Source organism: Colletotrichum spaethianum (assembly GCF_022836535.1).
Source record: "Colletotrichum spaethianum MAFF 239500 DNA, contig21, whole genome shotgun sequence".
Taxonomy (NCBI): Eukaryota; Fungi; Ascomycota; class Sordariomycetes; order Glomerellales; family Glomerellaceae; genus Colletotrichum; species Colletotrichum spaethianum.
The window spans coordinates 493059-509999 of NW_026054791.1; the positions used below are offsets into that span (position 1 = coordinate 493059).

At 56.9% G+C, this 16941-nt stretch overlaps 5 protein-coding genes across 5 annotated transcripts; 2 read left to right on the forward strand and 3 right to left on the reverse strand.

The window, feature by feature from the left end:
• Window positions 1-1292: 1292 nt before the first annotated feature.
• Window positions 1293-2595, forward strand: ColSpa_08093 (uncharacterized protein; the record flags this gene model as incomplete). The annotated part of the gene is made up of 2 exons (XM_049274305.1): window positions 1293-1432; window positions 1506-2595. The coding sequence occupies 2 exons, from the start codon at window positions 1293-1295 to the stop codon at window positions 2593-2595; spliced, it is 1230 nt and encodes a 409-aa protein (XP_049130262.1).
• A 1053-nt stretch (window positions 2596-3648) lies between these two features.
• Window positions 3649-5493, reverse strand: ColSpa_08094 (uncharacterized protein; the record flags this gene model as incomplete). Its single annotated transcript, XM_049274306.1, has 2 exons — window positions 3649-4293; window positions 4348-5493. 2 exons carry the CDS (start codon window positions 5491-5493, stop codon window positions 3649-3651), a joined length of 1791 nt encoding a protein of 596 aa, XP_049130263.1.
• Window positions 5494-5846: 353 nt separating this feature from the next.
• Window positions 5847-7515, reverse strand: ColSpa_08095 (uncharacterized protein; the record flags this gene model as incomplete). Its single annotated transcript, XM_049274307.1, has 3 exons — window positions 5847-7198; window positions 7267-7387; window positions 7510-7515. The coding sequence occupies 3 exons, from the start codon at window positions 7513-7515 to the stop codon at window positions 5847-5849; spliced, it is 1479 nt and encodes a 492-aa protein (XP_049130264.1).
• A 751-nt stretch (window positions 7516-8266) lies between these two features.
• ColSpa_08096 (pre-rRNA-processing protein rix1) lies at window positions 8267-10607 on the forward strand (the record flags this gene model as incomplete). The annotated part of the gene is made up of 2 exons (XM_049274308.1): window positions 8267-8602; window positions 8655-10607. 2 exons carry the CDS (start codon window positions 8267-8269, stop codon window positions 10605-10607), a joined length of 2289 nt encoding a protein of 762 aa, XP_049130265.1.
• Window positions 10608-11090: 483 nt separating this feature from the next.
• Window positions 11091-11966, reverse strand: ColSpa_08097 (xanthine dehydrogenase; the record flags this gene model as incomplete). Its single annotated transcript, XM_049274309.1, has 1 exon — window positions 11091-11966. The coding sequence occupies one exon, from the start codon at window positions 11964-11966 to the stop codon at window positions 11091-11093; it is 876 nt and encodes a 291-aa protein (XP_049130266.1).
• Between the last annotated feature and the right edge of the window lie 4975 nt (window positions 11967-16941).

The following is a 16941-nucleotide window of genomic DNA, read 5'->3' on the forward strand; positions in this document are numbered from 1 at the left end:
CTGCAGCCTCATGCATACGGATGGCTTGCGAGGTGCTGGGGCGCTTCTCTTTGATCCCAGGCGTGTCGTGCTCAACGTGTCGACTTCGAAGAGAAGCCAGCCAATATGGTAGTGGCATTATGTTCCGAATGCATCCCTGGTCGGCACACTGACTTAGGTACTTGCTCTTTCGGTTTGCACAGGACATATGGGGAGCAGGCGGGAAATGAGTGATGGTGGCCTGAAGTCAGGCCTGCCCTTCATCATCGAAATCGCCGTCGCACATCCATGATCGAACGACGGACAGGACGGAAAAGGTACATGCAGGTACTCGGCCGGTACTCGCCCAAATTAGACACAGCTGCGTCGGCTTGCATTGCGCGGTTTGACAGGGGCTCGGGGCCACGACGACAGCGTGGACAGCAAGGGCGGCGGCGGCACCGCCGGGAAAGGACAGTCAGCGCAGCGGTCTTTCTAGTGTATCGGGCTGATTCGCTCACTAAAAAACCCACTAAAACACCTCATCGGAATCGCATTTGCGTGAAACTTCCACGAGCCAGGGCCACGCCTGTCGATTGGAACCTGCCGCCACAAGTCTCTCTGTCTCTCTGGCCCATGTTCGCCCCAGGCTGGCGTGGACACCTGCCAAGGAAAAGGGGGCCGGCATGAGGGAGGGGGGAAGGGTACTACAACCTGTACGCAGTAGTAGTTAGTACTTTGTACCTAGGTGAGGTGAGGCAAGGCAAAGCAAGGGGCGTCCTGTCTTATCATCGGATCGTTCCTTTCGGCCCCTCGCTGAACCAGAGGTGGTGTCAAGGGAGGAGCTGCCATAGGAAAGGTGCGCCTGTCGTAACCTGCTAGTGCATGTGCAAGTCGTGCTTTCCCGGCTTCTCCATCATTCTCTGTCGCTCTTCTATTTTTCTTCACTCTTCTTGCTTCTCCCCATCACCTCACCTCTCGCTCAATACAACAGACCCTCATATCACCATCCGGGCTGTAAGCGGGTTGTCTGCGCAAGTAGCTCGTCTATTCGCAGTGAGCTGTTGTCGTCGTCGTCGTCATCAGCCGCTGGATCGAACATGCATTAATTCCGCTGTAACGCTATCCGACCCATCCACGCCATCGACCTTGCGTAATCTCGCTGTGGACCGGACCGATCTGCGAATCGCGAGTTCGCCCGCCCTTAGAGAGGCTGCTCTGGGCTCGAGTCGCATCTGCGACTGAAACTTCCCAGAGGTTGCATCTTGCTTAGACCGCGCATCCATTTCTTCCGCCTTTGAGAGACCGCCTGCTCTTTGAGCCCTCTTGTCAACATGGCCTCGTCCTCGGGGCCTGCCGTCAAAGGCGAGCCAACAATGTCAGACGTGTGGGAAAAACTCAAGCTCGTCATGTTCAAGCTATGGCGCCGGACGAGCCGCCGCATGAGAGTAACCGGTGCTTTTTTCCTCTTTCTGTAAGCTGATGTTCCACTCCCTCCCGGACTGAACTCGCCGTGGATCTGTCGAGTACTGACGATGCCGTGTTAGTGGCGTCTCGGTATGGCTCTCGCTGCCTACGATCAAGACAATGACGGTGCCACAAATATCTCTCGAATACGCACATTCGCCATACAACCATTCCAAGGTCGCCCTCCTCGTGGAGAACCGTCCCAATCCCATTCTTGCGCCCTTGATGCTGCACTTCATCTCCGTAGTGCCTCCCGATTGGCGCTTCCGCTTCATGGGCTCTCTCGAGTCCGTTAGGTCCATTAACCAGTCTGTCGCTATTCGCGAACAAGTCGCCGCCGGCAAATTGGACCTGACCTACATCCCCTCCAACATGAGCACGGCTGGCCAGGAGATGATCAGTCGGTTCTTGACAAATCTCTGGCTCTACGAGACGGTCCTGCAACCTGCTGAGTGGCTCCTCGTCTTTCAGACTGACAGCATCCTCTGCGCCAACAGCCAGAGGAACATCAACGACTACCTCGAGTATGACTGGATCGGAGCCCCCTGGAACCCCGGCGGCCGCTGGGGTGGCAATGGCGGCTTGTCCATGCGTCGCGTCAGCGCCATGATCGACATTCTGAGGTACCAGCAGCGCGTTGACGGATCCGACCCAGAAGACGTTTGGCTCGCCGAACGCCTTGCTCACCGGCCAGGAAGCAAGGTGGCCAATGGTACCGTGTCGTTGTACTTTAGTGGCGAGATGCACTCGGGTGAAGGCACCAAGGTGAACAAGGGTGGGGAGAATGCGACACTCGAGGCCGCCGCCGACGGAGAATTCGTTGAGGGTATAGACGACTACCGTGAAGGCTTCTACGAGCCCATGGGCTACCACACGGGTGGCAGTGGTATCTGGCTTCACAGTCCCATATGGGGTACCCCGGCGCTGCGTAAGCATATCTGGGAGTACTGTCCCGAGGTCAAGCTCACACTGGCCATGGACGCGGCCAAGTATGTGCCTGGCCATTGCAACGCAAACTGGAAGAGAGACCTCGAGGGCGAGCCTGGGACGGAAGGCGACGGCCCGGCGGAAGTGGATGGGGAAGCGGCGGATTCAGAATACCCGTTTGGGACAGAGGTCATTGAAGGGAGAGAGTACCCAAAACTGCCACCCGGTCTGGTGGCGTGGTGATGCCCGACCATCTGTCAGAAACCCGTTCCTTGCGAGCGAAGGCGGAGTTTGATGTATTGCGGGCTTTTGGCGGCATAGGATTCGGCTTGGCGTTCGGAGGTTATCTTGGTCCTGCGGCAGATTCGGATAGCTCAAATAACGAGTCATGTAGGGCATGGATTATTACTTTGATTGTCGTTGATATAACTGCGACCCTGCAGAGGGCAGATGTTTTGAAAGTGCAAGGCAAGCTCAGAGGATGACCATCAGTACGGGTGGACGTGTTTCCTGCTCGCATCGAAGCTCTATCAGAAGGATCCAGTGACACCCCCCACCTCACGCACATGTTGACGCCAAAGTTGACGGGGACAATGCGAAGCGCCACTTATAGTGTAAACGCCGCCCTCTGTGCAGACTTCCTCTCATACGACAGTCCGGCCGGCACCATCCGACTGCCTGTTGCTTTTTCGTAGATGGCTCCAGCCAGACCAGAAAAAGCCAGGGGAAGCAAAACATCTTCCCTGCTGGCCGCTGCTCCCAACGTGGCCACAAGGGGAAAGCAGAGTCAGGTGAAAGACCAAAAGGCACGATGCACCCGAGAAGACGTGCATGGACGGGCCCTTTGTGATCCGACCACCCAACGCCCGGCAGGCCTCGTCGAGCCACACGGCAGAGGCCGTGCCGTGCCGTGCCTCCCGACGCCGACCCGAAAAGAGCCTGGGTGGTGGTGGGCGGGATACTACGCGGCCCGGCCCCTGCGGCAAAGTCCGTAGGCACGGCCGGCAGGACCGCCCGGTTCTCACGGGCATGCACCGCAGCTCTACACACACACGCCAGACCTCGAGCACGATTACAAGCCTTTCTTCCCCTCTGGGAACCCCTCCCTCCGGGTGAAGAAGCAACACATCCATTGGATACTTGAAAGACTACGTTCGGATATCGCATATTGCTACAAAACCCTGGCCACCTCGGAACAACCCCGGCGAGGTTGACGAGATGACAGCAAGCCCAAGGAGACAACAGGACCCCCTCTTGACCAAAGGCCGGAAAAAAATAATAATTACAAGAATACTCTCAAAGCACGTAGCCGCCGCTTCCAAGACACTGCCACTCCCTCACACCGGTGCCCTCCTCCAGCTCGACGCACCACCAGAGCACCTCCTTGGCCTTGTCGATCTGGCCGCTCTCCTCGTGGGCCCGGGCCAGCGCGAACCACGCCTCTGCGCTGTTCCACGCGCTGCCGAGCTTCGTCAGCGAAGACAGCAGCCCGTAGGCACGGTCACGCGCGGCGAGGCGGTCGATCTTGGGGACCGAGGTCGCCTTGTACGGGGCCGGCAGCTTCTCTTCCGATTCCGACCTTTCGAACGATTTGACCGACGATGCGGTTGTGGCGGATGTGGCGGATTGCTGGGCGTTGGCTTTGCTGAATCCGGAGCCTGATGCACTGGAGCCTAGGCCGAGGGGCTCCGACGGGAGGCCGTTTTGAGGAACCGCCAACTTGGGCAGTTCTGGGGGCGGAAGAGAAAGGCTGGAGACGTTCTCCGGCACGCTGAGGGTGGGGATCGCCGGAGGTGGGAGGATCTTCTCGCTGTAGATGTCGAGCAGAATATCGGATAACCCGACGATAGCTGCCGGGTGGTCGGGGTAATGAGTTAGAGCCATCTCAAAGTCTGACCGGGCCAAATACGGTGACCCCTTGGCCAGAGAGAGATTACCAAGCTGTTCAAGCTGTCAGTCACCAGAAACCACAATCGCTGCAGGAGTGAAACTCACCTCCGCCCACACATCTCCCAATAGTTCGTCGACACCCTTTTTTTCCGCCCAGTTATTGCCTCTCATGGACAAGGAGCCCGTCGCGTCCTTTGCGACCTCGGCCTCGAGTAGACCCACGAGCTTCTGAGCCTCCGAAATCGCGCCTTTGGCATCCTCAAACATGTTGGCACGTCGGTAGAATCCCGCAATCATCAGCCACACTTTGGTGAGAAGAACTGCCCTCTGTCTCCGCACTGTATCCAAGGGGAAATGAATCAGGGGCAACGGGTTAGAAATGGTGTAAGTGCCACTGGCAGAGATTTCTGAGAAATTCGTTGATCTCGACTTCTGGGACGCGTATGACTCTAGGTGGTGGAGGGAACGACCTCGGGAAACAGAAGATGCTGCTGACGCTTGCCGGTTGCCTGAAAGAGGGAAGAAATCGGACTGCTGCAATTCGTCCCCAGGAGTGAAGAAGACTTCGCCATCGACGACGGTCGGCGCATGGGGGTTGGTGCCAACGCTGCTCACACTGGCCGTCCTCTTGCGACCGCCGCTGCTGTCTCGCTTGCGAAGGCTGTGCCTCTTGCCCGACTCGCTCCTGGCCCGGCGTGTCACGCTGGAAAGTCGGCGTGACTTCTTCTCTGTGGGCGACCCATTCTCTTGTGTAACCTGTATTGTTGGCGCGGTGCTCGTTGCACTGGTTTGCGGGCGGGAAGGGGTTGTCGTTTTCTCACTGTCGGCGATGCTGGTTTGCCGCGTTCGCGTAGATCCGAAGAAGCTTCCCTTTATGCTTCTCAGTGTGCCAGCTGAGCTCTTTGGCACCATTGTGTCGGCCGTCTTGGGCGGTTGCATGGTTGGTTTAGTTTCAAGGTTGCCGAACAGCCGCATAAAGAGCGACATCAACTCAGAGCTTGCATTGACAGCGACATCTGGCCCTTCCAATAGCTCGACAAGTGCAAGCTGCGTCATCTTCACTTCGAGAATGCTCTCTCTTTCGGTATCGTCCATGTCATCTACGACCCCCTTTCGCTCGTTGGCGATCTTCTCATCCTGAGCTTCAGCCTCGTTGAGGTGTTCGCTCTTGAAGTGGAGATCCTGTCTTCCGAACAAAACAGAGGGGTCGCCAAATTGCTCGAAAGCGCCATCACAAGTCTTGGCCGCCATGCTGTAGTCCTGCCTCGCGCTCAGCAACAGAGCCAGAAGGTGCCAGAGAGGTATCAATGAGCGTTGCTGCCAGTAGGGACCGTGGTAAAGATCTTGCTCGTCGTCTGCCGATTTGTTGGAGATGAGCGCCGTTTTGACTATCTCGATTGCTGGGGCCAGGTCTCGCCTCTCGGCGAGGAGCAGGCCGAGTGCAAACAGACTGCGGACATCCCGAGTACGACCCAACTCTTGGGACAGGGATTTTCTCAGACATCTGATAGCCTTGGTCTGAATCTCAGTCCGCGATGCCGCGTCGTATGTGGTTCTCGACCAGTGGGCCTGAGATAGGCCGATTGCCTGCCAAGACAGGGCAATCAGATGGGGGGGATCTTGGGGTGAAGAGTGGTCGCGTCATCCTCTTCTGGCACAGTGTTCTCATTATCAATGCCGTTCCTCAACTGTGGAAGCCTTGCCAGCCAATCCTCAAGCTCATTTCCAATAATGCGGGCCTTTTCGATGGCTTCTGTACCGCCATACCGGCATAGCGCGAGAATGCACTGAGACATTGTCTCCAGGACGGTACCATCATCGTCGAGGTTGGCCTCCAGATGACCTGTCTTGTCGACCCTAGCCTTGCCGTGTCTGACGAGGTCGAGGTACGAGTCGAAAGCTTTGAAGGCCAAGTCGAACTCCGCCACAGCCAGATGAACGGTGAAGAGACAGCGAAGAATTGCCGTGGAATGGTACGTCTTTGTCGCCGCAGCATACAGAGTGTCGAGGACACCTCTGCTCAGACTCTCGCGGCCCCCCTGACCAAGATCCTGCTCCCTCCATCCGCGGCCACACAGAATAGACCAGTTCCTCACGACCGCCTTGACAAAGGACTCGACCTCTTCTCTCGTCTCATCTGCCCGTGGGAAACTAGTCTCACTGATGAGAAGGGCCTCGTATGCGGCCTCCGTCTTCTTGAGCTCAACTCTTAGCTGGTTTCTCGCAGAGGCCTCATTTATGGCTTTGCCGAGGTAACCCGCGGGGAACGGTATGTCCAGTTCAAGGATGGTCGCCAATGCCAAATAGTACTCCAGCCAGACTTGTCGCCTTGGCACAGAGCCCCTATATCCGTGTCCTCCCGTGACCGGCCCTGACATCGACTCCCAGTACCTAGCCCAGGTTCGGAAGCAGGCAAGCGAATTAGGATCCGCGAGCGACCGCTCGTTCGCTCGAAGGGCTTCACTATGAAGCATGCAGTACTCAGTCAGGAAGAGTTCGGACCAGACCTTGAACTGCCTGTGAGCGCTGCGGCCGGTCCAGGCCATGGATACTGAGGGAAGTGCGGAGTCGAATACGGCGAGGGCTTCAGCCGTCTTGTTGTTGCGCGCCAGACAGTCCGCCTTGATGAAGGCAGCTTTCAGGGCGCTGATGTTGGTCCATTCCGATACCTTGTCGGTCGTACCGAGTTGCGCAAGCTCCTGTTCGATGTCCTGGGGCAAACAAGCGACGGCCTGATCGAACTCCTCTGCCACCCAATGCAACAAGGCTGCGCAGACCTGAGCCTGGAATCTGTCCTCCGGAAAGTTTGTCTCCGCGTCGATGGCGGCCCGCAACTTGGTCTGCACGTTTGCGGCATCGAGGTCCTTGGCGGAGACGGCAGTCGAGGGTCGGCCGGCACCAGAGGAGTCGGTGGCTTTGGCGATTGCGCATTCCGTTTCGGCAGCTAGGGTCAGGCCTAAGAGGGGTTCGGAGTCAGTAACGGGGGCATCGCCGCGTTTGCGTGCTCGTTTCGAGGTCACCGACAGGTTCGATCAGGCGCATGTTTCCTGATTTTGCGGACGAATTCGGGGACGGCGTTCCAATTGCCCTCGCATCTCGCATCGTCGAGGGCCTTGATGTAGTGGGCGGCCTTGTTCGGGTCGGGCTGCAAGGAACAAACAGAAAAAACACATTGGTCAGTGTTCAGTGTTCAGCTCGACGTCATGAGGGTTCAAGAGCCATGGGGCGGTCTGGCAAAAAGGGCCGTGGAAAATGGAAACAACTCACAGCCATTTCGCGATGCTTGAGCCTGTGCCGATGATGGAACAGAAATGCAAACCAATCCTACTAGCAGCGCATCTGGATCCACGGCATGGTATTGCTGAAGATACCTTTGGGGAAGAGGAGGTGGAGGGAGGTTGGCGATGTTTATGTCACCCAAGAATGACTTAATTAGGGGAGAAGGCACGTTGCGTAACCGATTGGATCGACACGGTTGACATGCGCTCGGTTGGCAGTGTTACCGCCACCAAGTACCAAGTGCGCTGAGCTGGCAGAAAAGCGACGGTCTGGTCTGGTCTGGTCTGGTTGGCGTAGGCGGGTGTAGGTGGGCTGCGCTAGGTGGAGCAGACTTGTGAAAAGGATGGGAATTCGGGGAAGCACAAGCTTGTGAATTGCAATACCTACCTACCTAGCCATCAATCAGGTCCCTTACGGGGAGCACGGGCCAGACAATAGTATATGATCAGGGATAGATTGAACCGGCGTTTGCGATGCCTTTGTGCAGTGTTTCTGGACCACCTTACATAACCGGCAAGGTGGGATCTGCACAGCCAATCATGTCTCGATGCCCCGGTCAATCGGTGGTACATGCGAAATGTACCTTTCACTTACAGGAAAAAAAGTTTCATTCAGCATCAACAGCTTGGAAGACTCTGGCTGTGACCCGAGATATTGCCCGCTTCCTCTCATTTCCGGGCTCCAACCATTCATCTGGAGTCTCAATTGACTTTTCAGAATCGGCCGTTCTCGACTCTCGAGCAAAATGTCTCTTCCTCCGGATCTGAAGGTGCTTTGTCGCCGATTGACTTCAACACCGCCGGCTCAGCTCCCTCACTCAATCCCGGCCTTCATCAACCATGTCCTCCGCTGCAAAGATGTCCTGTCTGCGCCTCAGGACCCAAAGGCGACATCCAACTCATCTGAAGCTTCGACCCTGGTTCATAAGCTGAGAACCATCGTCATGACCCTGTTGAACGGCAAGAGTGCCATGGGGCGCTTTACTGGCGCAACCCTCGTCAAAGCCATCATCGACGTGGGCGGCTGGGAATGCCTCAAGGAGTCGGGCAACTGGGTTCGTGGGCTCTTGGCCATGCTCCAGGTAAGGCAGTCTGACCTCTCATATGGAGCCCCTTTTGTTGACATGTTTCTAGAAAAACGATCCCTTCCCGGTTAAGGAGATTGCCATTGTCACTCTCGTCCGGATTTACACTCTCATCCACGGCTATCAGACTCTGACCAGAGAGATCGCGACGCCCACCATCCCAACATTCTTCAATGCATGCCTGCAGATGATCAAGCTCCCAGCATCGGGGCAGCGCCTCAAGACGCCACTGACCGTCGTTGAGACCGTCCTCGACGCATTCTCCACCCTAATCCCCGCGTACCCGACCACCTGTCGCCCCTTCAATGGCCAGATCAGGACAGCTATCCGCCCCTACCTGGCACCCACCTCTTCTGACGGCACAATGGTACCACTATCTCTTCGTCGGGCTAGCAGACACCTGGCCATCTCGCTGCCCCTTACCACGGCGGGCAAGACGGGGCCAAGTGACGACTGGGCCAAGCTGGTTGACGAGTTGAGGAAAGACTTCCACTCGACTGCTGACCAGGTCTTCCGTGCCGTCCAGGAGTCATGGGAGGCCTCAGCACCCTACACCCGCTCCAAGGTCGACTTCGACACGCAGCCGCAGGGTCTCGAGACGCCTGACCAGCTCCCCCAATGGGCCGGGATCTCTGCTGGGCGTGACAGACTCGTCGGTCTACTCCATTTCCTCGCCGACGCACTCCGCTACTCGACGAAGACGCCTGTCACGATCCCCGTTGCTGCCATCATGGATGTCATCTCTCGCGTCTCGCTCATCAGCCGCAATTCCAAGTCCCAGTCATGGGACCAGGCGCTCGAGACCCAAGCTGCTGTGGGCAGAGAAGAAAAGGAGGAGCTCTGGGCCGCGATGCCCGACATCCACGTTGCCGCTCTGGATCTCCTCCTGATCCTCGTGCAGAGGCTGGAGCGCAACGCGCTGTCAACCATCCCAGAGATCTACGACAACATGATCCTCATTTTCCGCTCCGGCATCAACATCCCCACGGTCCGCGCCGCCACCTACAGGCTCCTCGACGAGACCCTCCCGATCGCCGGCCCTGGCCTGCAGAAGCTCACCGTCGAGACGCTTGGCATCGTCTCGCTCGCTTGCTGCCGCGACATCCAACAAGAGTTTGGCTACGTCAAGGAAGCGAAACCCGCCACCAAGACCGCCGCCGAGACCAAGAAGAACAACATCGCCGCTAACGCAGACCTCTTCCTCCCCTCGCAGACTACCGCGGAATCCGCGTCCGCATCCAGGCCTACCCTAGACCCCGCTCACCTCGCCGCCGCCAAGTCCCTCCTCGCCAGCCTCCTCACTCACCTGCCTCAGCAGCACCTCAAGCCGGGTCTGCGCGGCCTCCTGGACCAGACGGCCATCCTATCGCGCAACCGCGACGCCATGCTCGCCAGCGTGCTGAACCCCTACGTCAACCAGGGCGGCGCCATGTTCCCCAGCATCCTACCCTACCTCGCGCAGCAGTTCCCGCACGACCGCGGCGTCGAGATCCTGCGCTCCAACATCCGCACCTCGACGCAGGGGTCTTCCGATGTCCTCGAGGGCGTCAACGCCACCCTCGAGGAGCTGGAGGCCGAGGAGGACGCCGGGGATGGCGACGAAGAGATTGTCTCTGAGATCGAGGTCAAGGGGGACGCCGAGGACCAGGAAATGGAGGAGGCCGAGGCCAAGGCGCAGGCATCGGCTGGCGGGACAATCGTTGTCGCCAATGACGATGCCGAGGACAGCAGCAACCCGTTCCGTCCATCCAAGGGCGCCGAGGGGGGGTCGATCGAGGTCGCGAACCCCTTCGCCGTGACGTCTGCGCAGAAGCGTAAGCTCGACGACGAGGGCGCGAGCCCGCCCAAGAGGCAGAGCGTAGAGAGAAAGGTTGAACGGGCAGCCGCTGCGGCCCCAGCGCCAGCCGCCGGGCCGGCGGAAGAAAGGGATGATGACAGCGACGACGAGAGCATTCATCTGAACATGGACCTCGACGACGACGAGGACGAGGACGAAGAGTAGAGCACGAAAAAAAAAAAAAAACCGCAGGATATCTATCTCGTGCCGTGTAGTTACAGATGGACGCAAATGATACCCCATGGGAGAAAAAGAGCCCTCTGGCCTTCAAAATAAGTGATGTGTTAAATAAGTCTTGATTCTGTTTGTTTGTTATGGAGCTCATGACCGTCTCTGGTCATGGCCATGTTGTATACACAATACTGTGATGCCCAGTATTCAAGGCCATTGCGGCCGACCTAGTCTGACAAGTCTCTGTAAAGTGTATGTCCCCGCGATGCGACGCGCAGGTTTTTGTACCGCGAATTCCAAGCCGTGCCGTCCCCCCAAAAGCCGAACATTAGCCCTCTCTCAACGCCGCCGTATGAAGAATTGTCCTCTCCACCCTCCCGCGATCCAACGGGGGCCCATCTTTGGCGTGTTGTAAATCGCAAAGCCCAAACGATCTCAAAAATCAAAATAGGATGCCGTCCCTCTACCCAGCTCATCTCAATCCCTCAACCACGCCCTGCGTTTCTCCTCCTTCCGCGCCCGGCGCTTCTCCTTGAACTGCTTGAGCTCCGCCTTGCTGGGCTTCTTGCCGCTGCGCTCGGCCTTGAGGCTGCGCCCGTCGTGGGAGTTGGCCGCCGCGTCGACGTCGAAGAAGGCGTTCATCTGGCGCCTGCTCTTGGCCTCGTCCGAGTGGCGGTCGGGGCCGTCGCCGAGCGTCTGGAACTGGCCGGTGAAGCGGTTGAATTGTGCGACGGCGCCGTACTCGGCTGCGTAAGCCGCGGAAGACGCCTGGTTCGCCTCGTTCTCCTCGGCCGTGTTGCCCTTGGCGTACCACGCGTCCGGGTCGTAGTCGCCGTGGATGGCGGGGTTGTAGCCGCCCGCGGGGGGTCGGTCATTCGTCGGGAGGGGAGGAGGGCCGGCTGTTGTGGTCGACGCCGCGGCGGGAGTCGTGCCTGGGGCTGCGCTGGTCGAGACGGCGGCTACAGGAACGCGAGGGTTCTCCCACTGCGTCGCGCCGGTGAAGCGGTTGTAGAAGAAGTATGCCTGAGAGGTCGAGTCCCACTGAAAGTCCCAGCCATCGTCTTCGGTCGCGGGGGCAGGTTCAGAGGGGAGAGGCGGTGCCTCGTTCGGTAGGGGCGGCGCATCGAAGGAAGAGGCGGGTTTCTCGCCGTTGGCGTCGGCAGGTGTGGGAGATGCGGTTGAGCTGGCCTCGCCAGACTCCGGAGAGCTGGAGTCTCTCTTGGAGTTGTTGTCGTCACCCTCGGGAGGAGTGACGGAGTCTCGCTCGGTCGGTTGCTCGCCATCGGCCGGTCGGCTCTGTTCGGGCTCAGCCTCCAGCGGGGAAGAGGCGGGTCGCGGAGAGCCTGGCGCCATGGTTTCAAAGACGGGAATGCAGGGATAAATGGAGTGGTGTGTGTGTGTGTGTGTGTGTGTGCGTGAGAAGGAGAAGTCGCGTGGTGAATTTTTGAAAGTCGAATGCCTGTCACCGGGTAACAATAGTCTGCCGGCCTAGCAGGAGCTTCATTGCTTGAAAGAAGATTGGTGAACTTGAAGCGCGCTGTGGTGAACGGGCAGACTATGCGCAGAGAAGGAGCAAAATAGGGTTACCGTGTTGTCTTGTCCGTGGTGCTCGGATGAGTGCAGTATTGGCCTGAAAATTGAATACAAGGAAGATACCGTCGAGGTGGGAAAAATGACGGCGATTGACAGACAGGTAAGAGACAGGTGAGTGGTGGGTGGGTGGGAGACTTGGAGACTGGTTTGCACCGCTGCGGTACGCTGTGCAAATCGTCGATGGAGCTTAGTCATTGAGCCCCAGGGGCGGGGCCGTCCATCAGGGCCTAATCCCAAAGTGGCTCGAACTGGAGGCGCTTCCAGAAACTTGTTAAAGTCAGGGAGCTGTGGTCACAATGTCGCGTTGAGGGGCTCCAGTCTTTTGGGCCCTTCCAGACCATATCACTGGAAGGCCTTTTGTGAGCAACGGAGGCAGATCCGGAGCACGGGAGTCGGCGCGCACGACTGGTTCTGGACGATGAAGACCTGTAGCTCTAGCTGTTTCCAAAATACGACCCCATGCCTTTTCTGTCTCTCTTTCCCTCCCTCTCTCTCACCCTACTTTCCTTTCTGCCCACATGTTGTCTCTCTGCAACTCGGCCGCAACACTGTTCCAGCCCTTCTTGCCGCCGTCCGGGCCGCCCTTGAGTGCCTATCAGCGTCTCATCGCCTTGTTCTCTCTTACCCACCGCCCTCTCATCTGTCACGGAACGCCTCGTCAACCGCCATTAGAATCGCCAGCTAATCTCGGCGCCTGCAGCAAGCCTCCGCCCTCAACCGCTACCTCGACTCTCCGTTCGGGGCGTTGTTCGGTCTTTGTCTGCTTCACCAGCTCGTCGATTGATTATTATGCCCCCCCTTCTCCTCCCATCTTTGTGCCCATCACCCCTCAGTTTCCCACCATCGCGAACGGCGGGGCTTGAGATAGCCTCCTCGACGGAACAGCCCTCTCGTGACACTCGTCTCCCCACGATCCGGAAGGGGCCGTCTTTGAGAAGAAAACTTCGAGCTTAGTGGTTCTTCCAAGTGAGAAGTACTGGGCGCCCTAGATGCGCCCCATTTGACCATCATGTCTGATCAGAACAAGCCGTTGCAGCCGTTGCGGCCTTTGCTCCCGGCCCCCAAAGCTACACAACCCGTCCCTCCACGTTCCCTCCCGGCCTCATCAAGGAAACGACTGCCAAGCACCAAAGTTGCATGTAACGCTTGCCGGTCTAAGAAGAAGGCGGTAAGTATACCAATGTCATGTTTCTGTGCCATGTGCCTAGTGATACTAGCTTTGCGATAACAGGAAACTGACAGGCTGGAACATAGTGCGATGGCAAAAGGCCCGCTTGCTCACCATGCACAGAGCTCAAGGTGCAATGCGTCTACATCAGTGCCAACGAAACAGAGACGTCAGCAATGGCTCTGAAACGAGAGAACCAGATGCTTCGGGACATGTTGAGTCAGCTCGCGACGATGCCAGAAGATATGGCTCAGCAGACCCTTAAGAAGCTCAAATTCGCTGTCGACCCGTTCGCCACCCTTCGCTCCATCAGACCATCTGGACCAAAGGATCCCCGGGAAGTTCTGCCTCATGTCCATTCCAACATTGAGTTTGAACTCACAAGGCGGCATCCTTCCGCGTACCCCCAAACTCGGAGGTTCTCGCATATCGAGATGTCGGAGAGTATGGGATCTAGGCCACCCAAGATAGCGCGAGTCGCATACTCATCTGAGGAGGAACCTCCAGCCTCAAGGGACAGCAACTACTCCGTCACAAATGAAGCAGCGAAACACAGCTCTTCTGGCACATCAAAAGTACCTCCTCGGAAATACAACACGGCTTTCTTCGTACCGCCAATGGGTCCTGTTCTTCCCCCTTCACCCATTCGCAGAGACCCCCGGCTGAAGAATCTCAACATTGGATTTTGGACCGTGGTGTCCATCACCAACCAAAACGCAGCAGATATCATCTCACTATACATGGAAACAGATCATCCAATCTTGGGGCTGTTTGATGCTGATCTGTTTCTCGATGACTTGATTGGTGGACAAGTGCGTTATTGCTCGTCTCTCCTCGTCAATGCCCTGCTTGCATTTGCCTGCGTAAGTCTCCCCTAGAGTATGCACGAGTTTATATGGCTAATTCCCCCGTACAGCAAGCATATGCAGCAAAGCAGCCAGCGGCGTCTCGCTGGAGTCAGGAGTTTGAAGAAGAGGCAAGCAAGCTCTGGCTTGCACAAAACGACGACACTCTGCCTACCATCACTGCCTTGGCCCTCATGATTCAATCCTGCGGATGCAACGGCAAAGGCGAGCTGGACGTTCTATATATCAAGGAGGCAGCAGCCATGGCCAAACGACTGAAGCTCTTTGGTTGCCCTGACGCATACACGTTCATGGATTTGAGCCATCTGTCGGAAATGAAGGCCCGAGCAACAGCTCAGACCGCCTGGGGGGTTTTCAACGTTCTAAGGTGCGCATATGGGAGACAAATTTCTTTTGCGTGGGAATCTGCCTAACGGCGGCACAGCATGACATCCCAGTTCTATCTGCCAGCGAACACTCAATACCCACCGACACTCCCGATTCCGGGTAAGGGCAGCCTTACAAACCCAAAAACCAAAGTCGAACAGGAGCAAAGCAGCAGAGAAAGCAGCGCAACATCTTCATCAGACTCGGATATGGGGTCGCGACCACGTGCCCAATTGAAGAGGGGTCGATCATCGTCATCATCGGCATCCCCTGTCTCAGAGGTTTTTGCGGCCTTTTGCGAGTTGTGGGTAATATCGTCTCAAATAACATGGATGTATCAACACGATGGCAGTCCTGGGTATTCGTCACAGGCTTTCGCTCTCGAAAAGTATAGCAAGCTTTTGGCTTGGGCCGACAACCTGTCAGGAGGTATGGAGCGTGGCGAGTACACTCCACCTCAAGTCCTCGTGTGCCAGTAAGTATACCCATCATCCCGGGTGACAAGTGCCGCGATGCTCATGATACGCACAGCATGTGGTTTCACGGCACAATCCTTTACCTCCTGCGGCCATTTATACCCAGCGATGATCAACACGGTTTCAAGTCATGGTCACCGTCGGCCAACCAGATGCATGCCTTCTTCGCAGCTTCCGTCGAGCAATTGAAAGAGCTGGTCGAGGTGTATGCGTCATATCCACAGTCAACGTTCAGCATCTTCGGCCACTCGGCGCTCCTCCATGTGGCCAACGCCGTGGCCAACGACACGAGCAACCCAGAATGGCGGCTCTACTTTCTGAGCTGCATTCGCGCTTACCAAGCCCTTTACAGCTCTTTCACCGTCGCCGAGGTGATTGCGGGGGTCTGTTATCCATGGTGGTCAGGAAAGGTGCTATGGGCATGGCAGAGGCATTTGGCCTGTTACAGGAGATGAGGACAAAGAAGAACCAGAAGCTCTTTGGCCGGGCCACGGGAATGTTTGTGACCGATCTCGATCTGGCTGTGACAGATCGCGAGGCGGCCAGAGTGGATCGATTGATGGAGAAGTTTGAGGAGATGACGGTCTTGGATGAATTCACCCAGGGTATCATCTGATGTGACAGGGCGCATGTTTGCCCTTGGATTTATGTCCGGGTCACGCAACTTTTGATGACGGATTTGATGAAGGAGCCCGATCAGTTTTAACGAGTCAGATACCCTCATGAAACTCATGATAGCAAAGAGCGGCGGACCTTATATTCTTCCCTTTGGAACAGCAAATATCCCCAGAGTGTTTTGTTTTGGACCAGGCAACGAGCCAACATTCGTCCTGTTTATATCTATTGTTATCCCTTCCGCTCAAAAAGATATACCAAACATGTTTATTTGATGCAGAGACCAACAAACAACCCCCCTTCAAGTTAGATCTCCGGGTGCGAATTTCGGGTGGCGAGTTTCACGGGGGTTTTGTGGTATTTCGCCGATCAACCCTTGGCAGAGTTTCCTGGGTTACTGGGCCGTAAGTTGCTGTCGATAGGATGGACAGGTCTTCCTCGACTAGCCCCATACTGAACAACGTGTGAAGGAGTGGGATTCCGTGGAACATCTCCTTTAGCGCCAAGATTCTTCTTTGAATCAAGCTTCACTTCGCTGCAGTAATGGAATGGACCAAGGTGCATATTCAGCCCTGTAGGTAGGTCGGCAGTTGGTGTAAGTCGTTGACGTTGGGGTTGACAGGGGCGACGAGAACAGGCATGTGATTGGACAATGTGACCCGCCTCCGCATTGTTCTTGTTTATCCGTACCTACATAGTAAACCAAGATGTAAGTTCTCTGCTGCGCACTGACCTCACCCGCAAGATACAGCGCTAGATCCTCTCATTTCATCTACCTTTGCAACACGACATCGGCCCGTCACGTCGCTGAAGAAACGTCGTATTTCCTCGGTCCTCTGATCGCTCAGTCCCCCCAGCCGTTCCAATGCAACCAGGAGGCCTCCCTGTGGAGCACAAATAGCTCAACATCGGCCGCCGTGCTTGTCGCTAGTATCTATCTACCCGTCGTCGCGCCTAGAAGTCTAAACCACCAAAATCGGCACGGGAAGCTCCATCACTACGACGCTAACAGAACAGACCACCGCATGCGGATATTTGAGTGACATCGCTCATCCCACGGCTATTTCTGGTCAAGTCCCTTCGTCCTTCTTCACTGTCTGCCTAGCCTTCCCGCTCGTTCCTGGGCGGGTTGGCGGGATCGCCTTCGCCCGGCCACACTAACACACTGAGCGGACGGGGTCACGTTGGTCCCTACGGAGACGTCGCTGTCCCCGCAGATGCGGGCTTGAACTTTGGCGGCGATT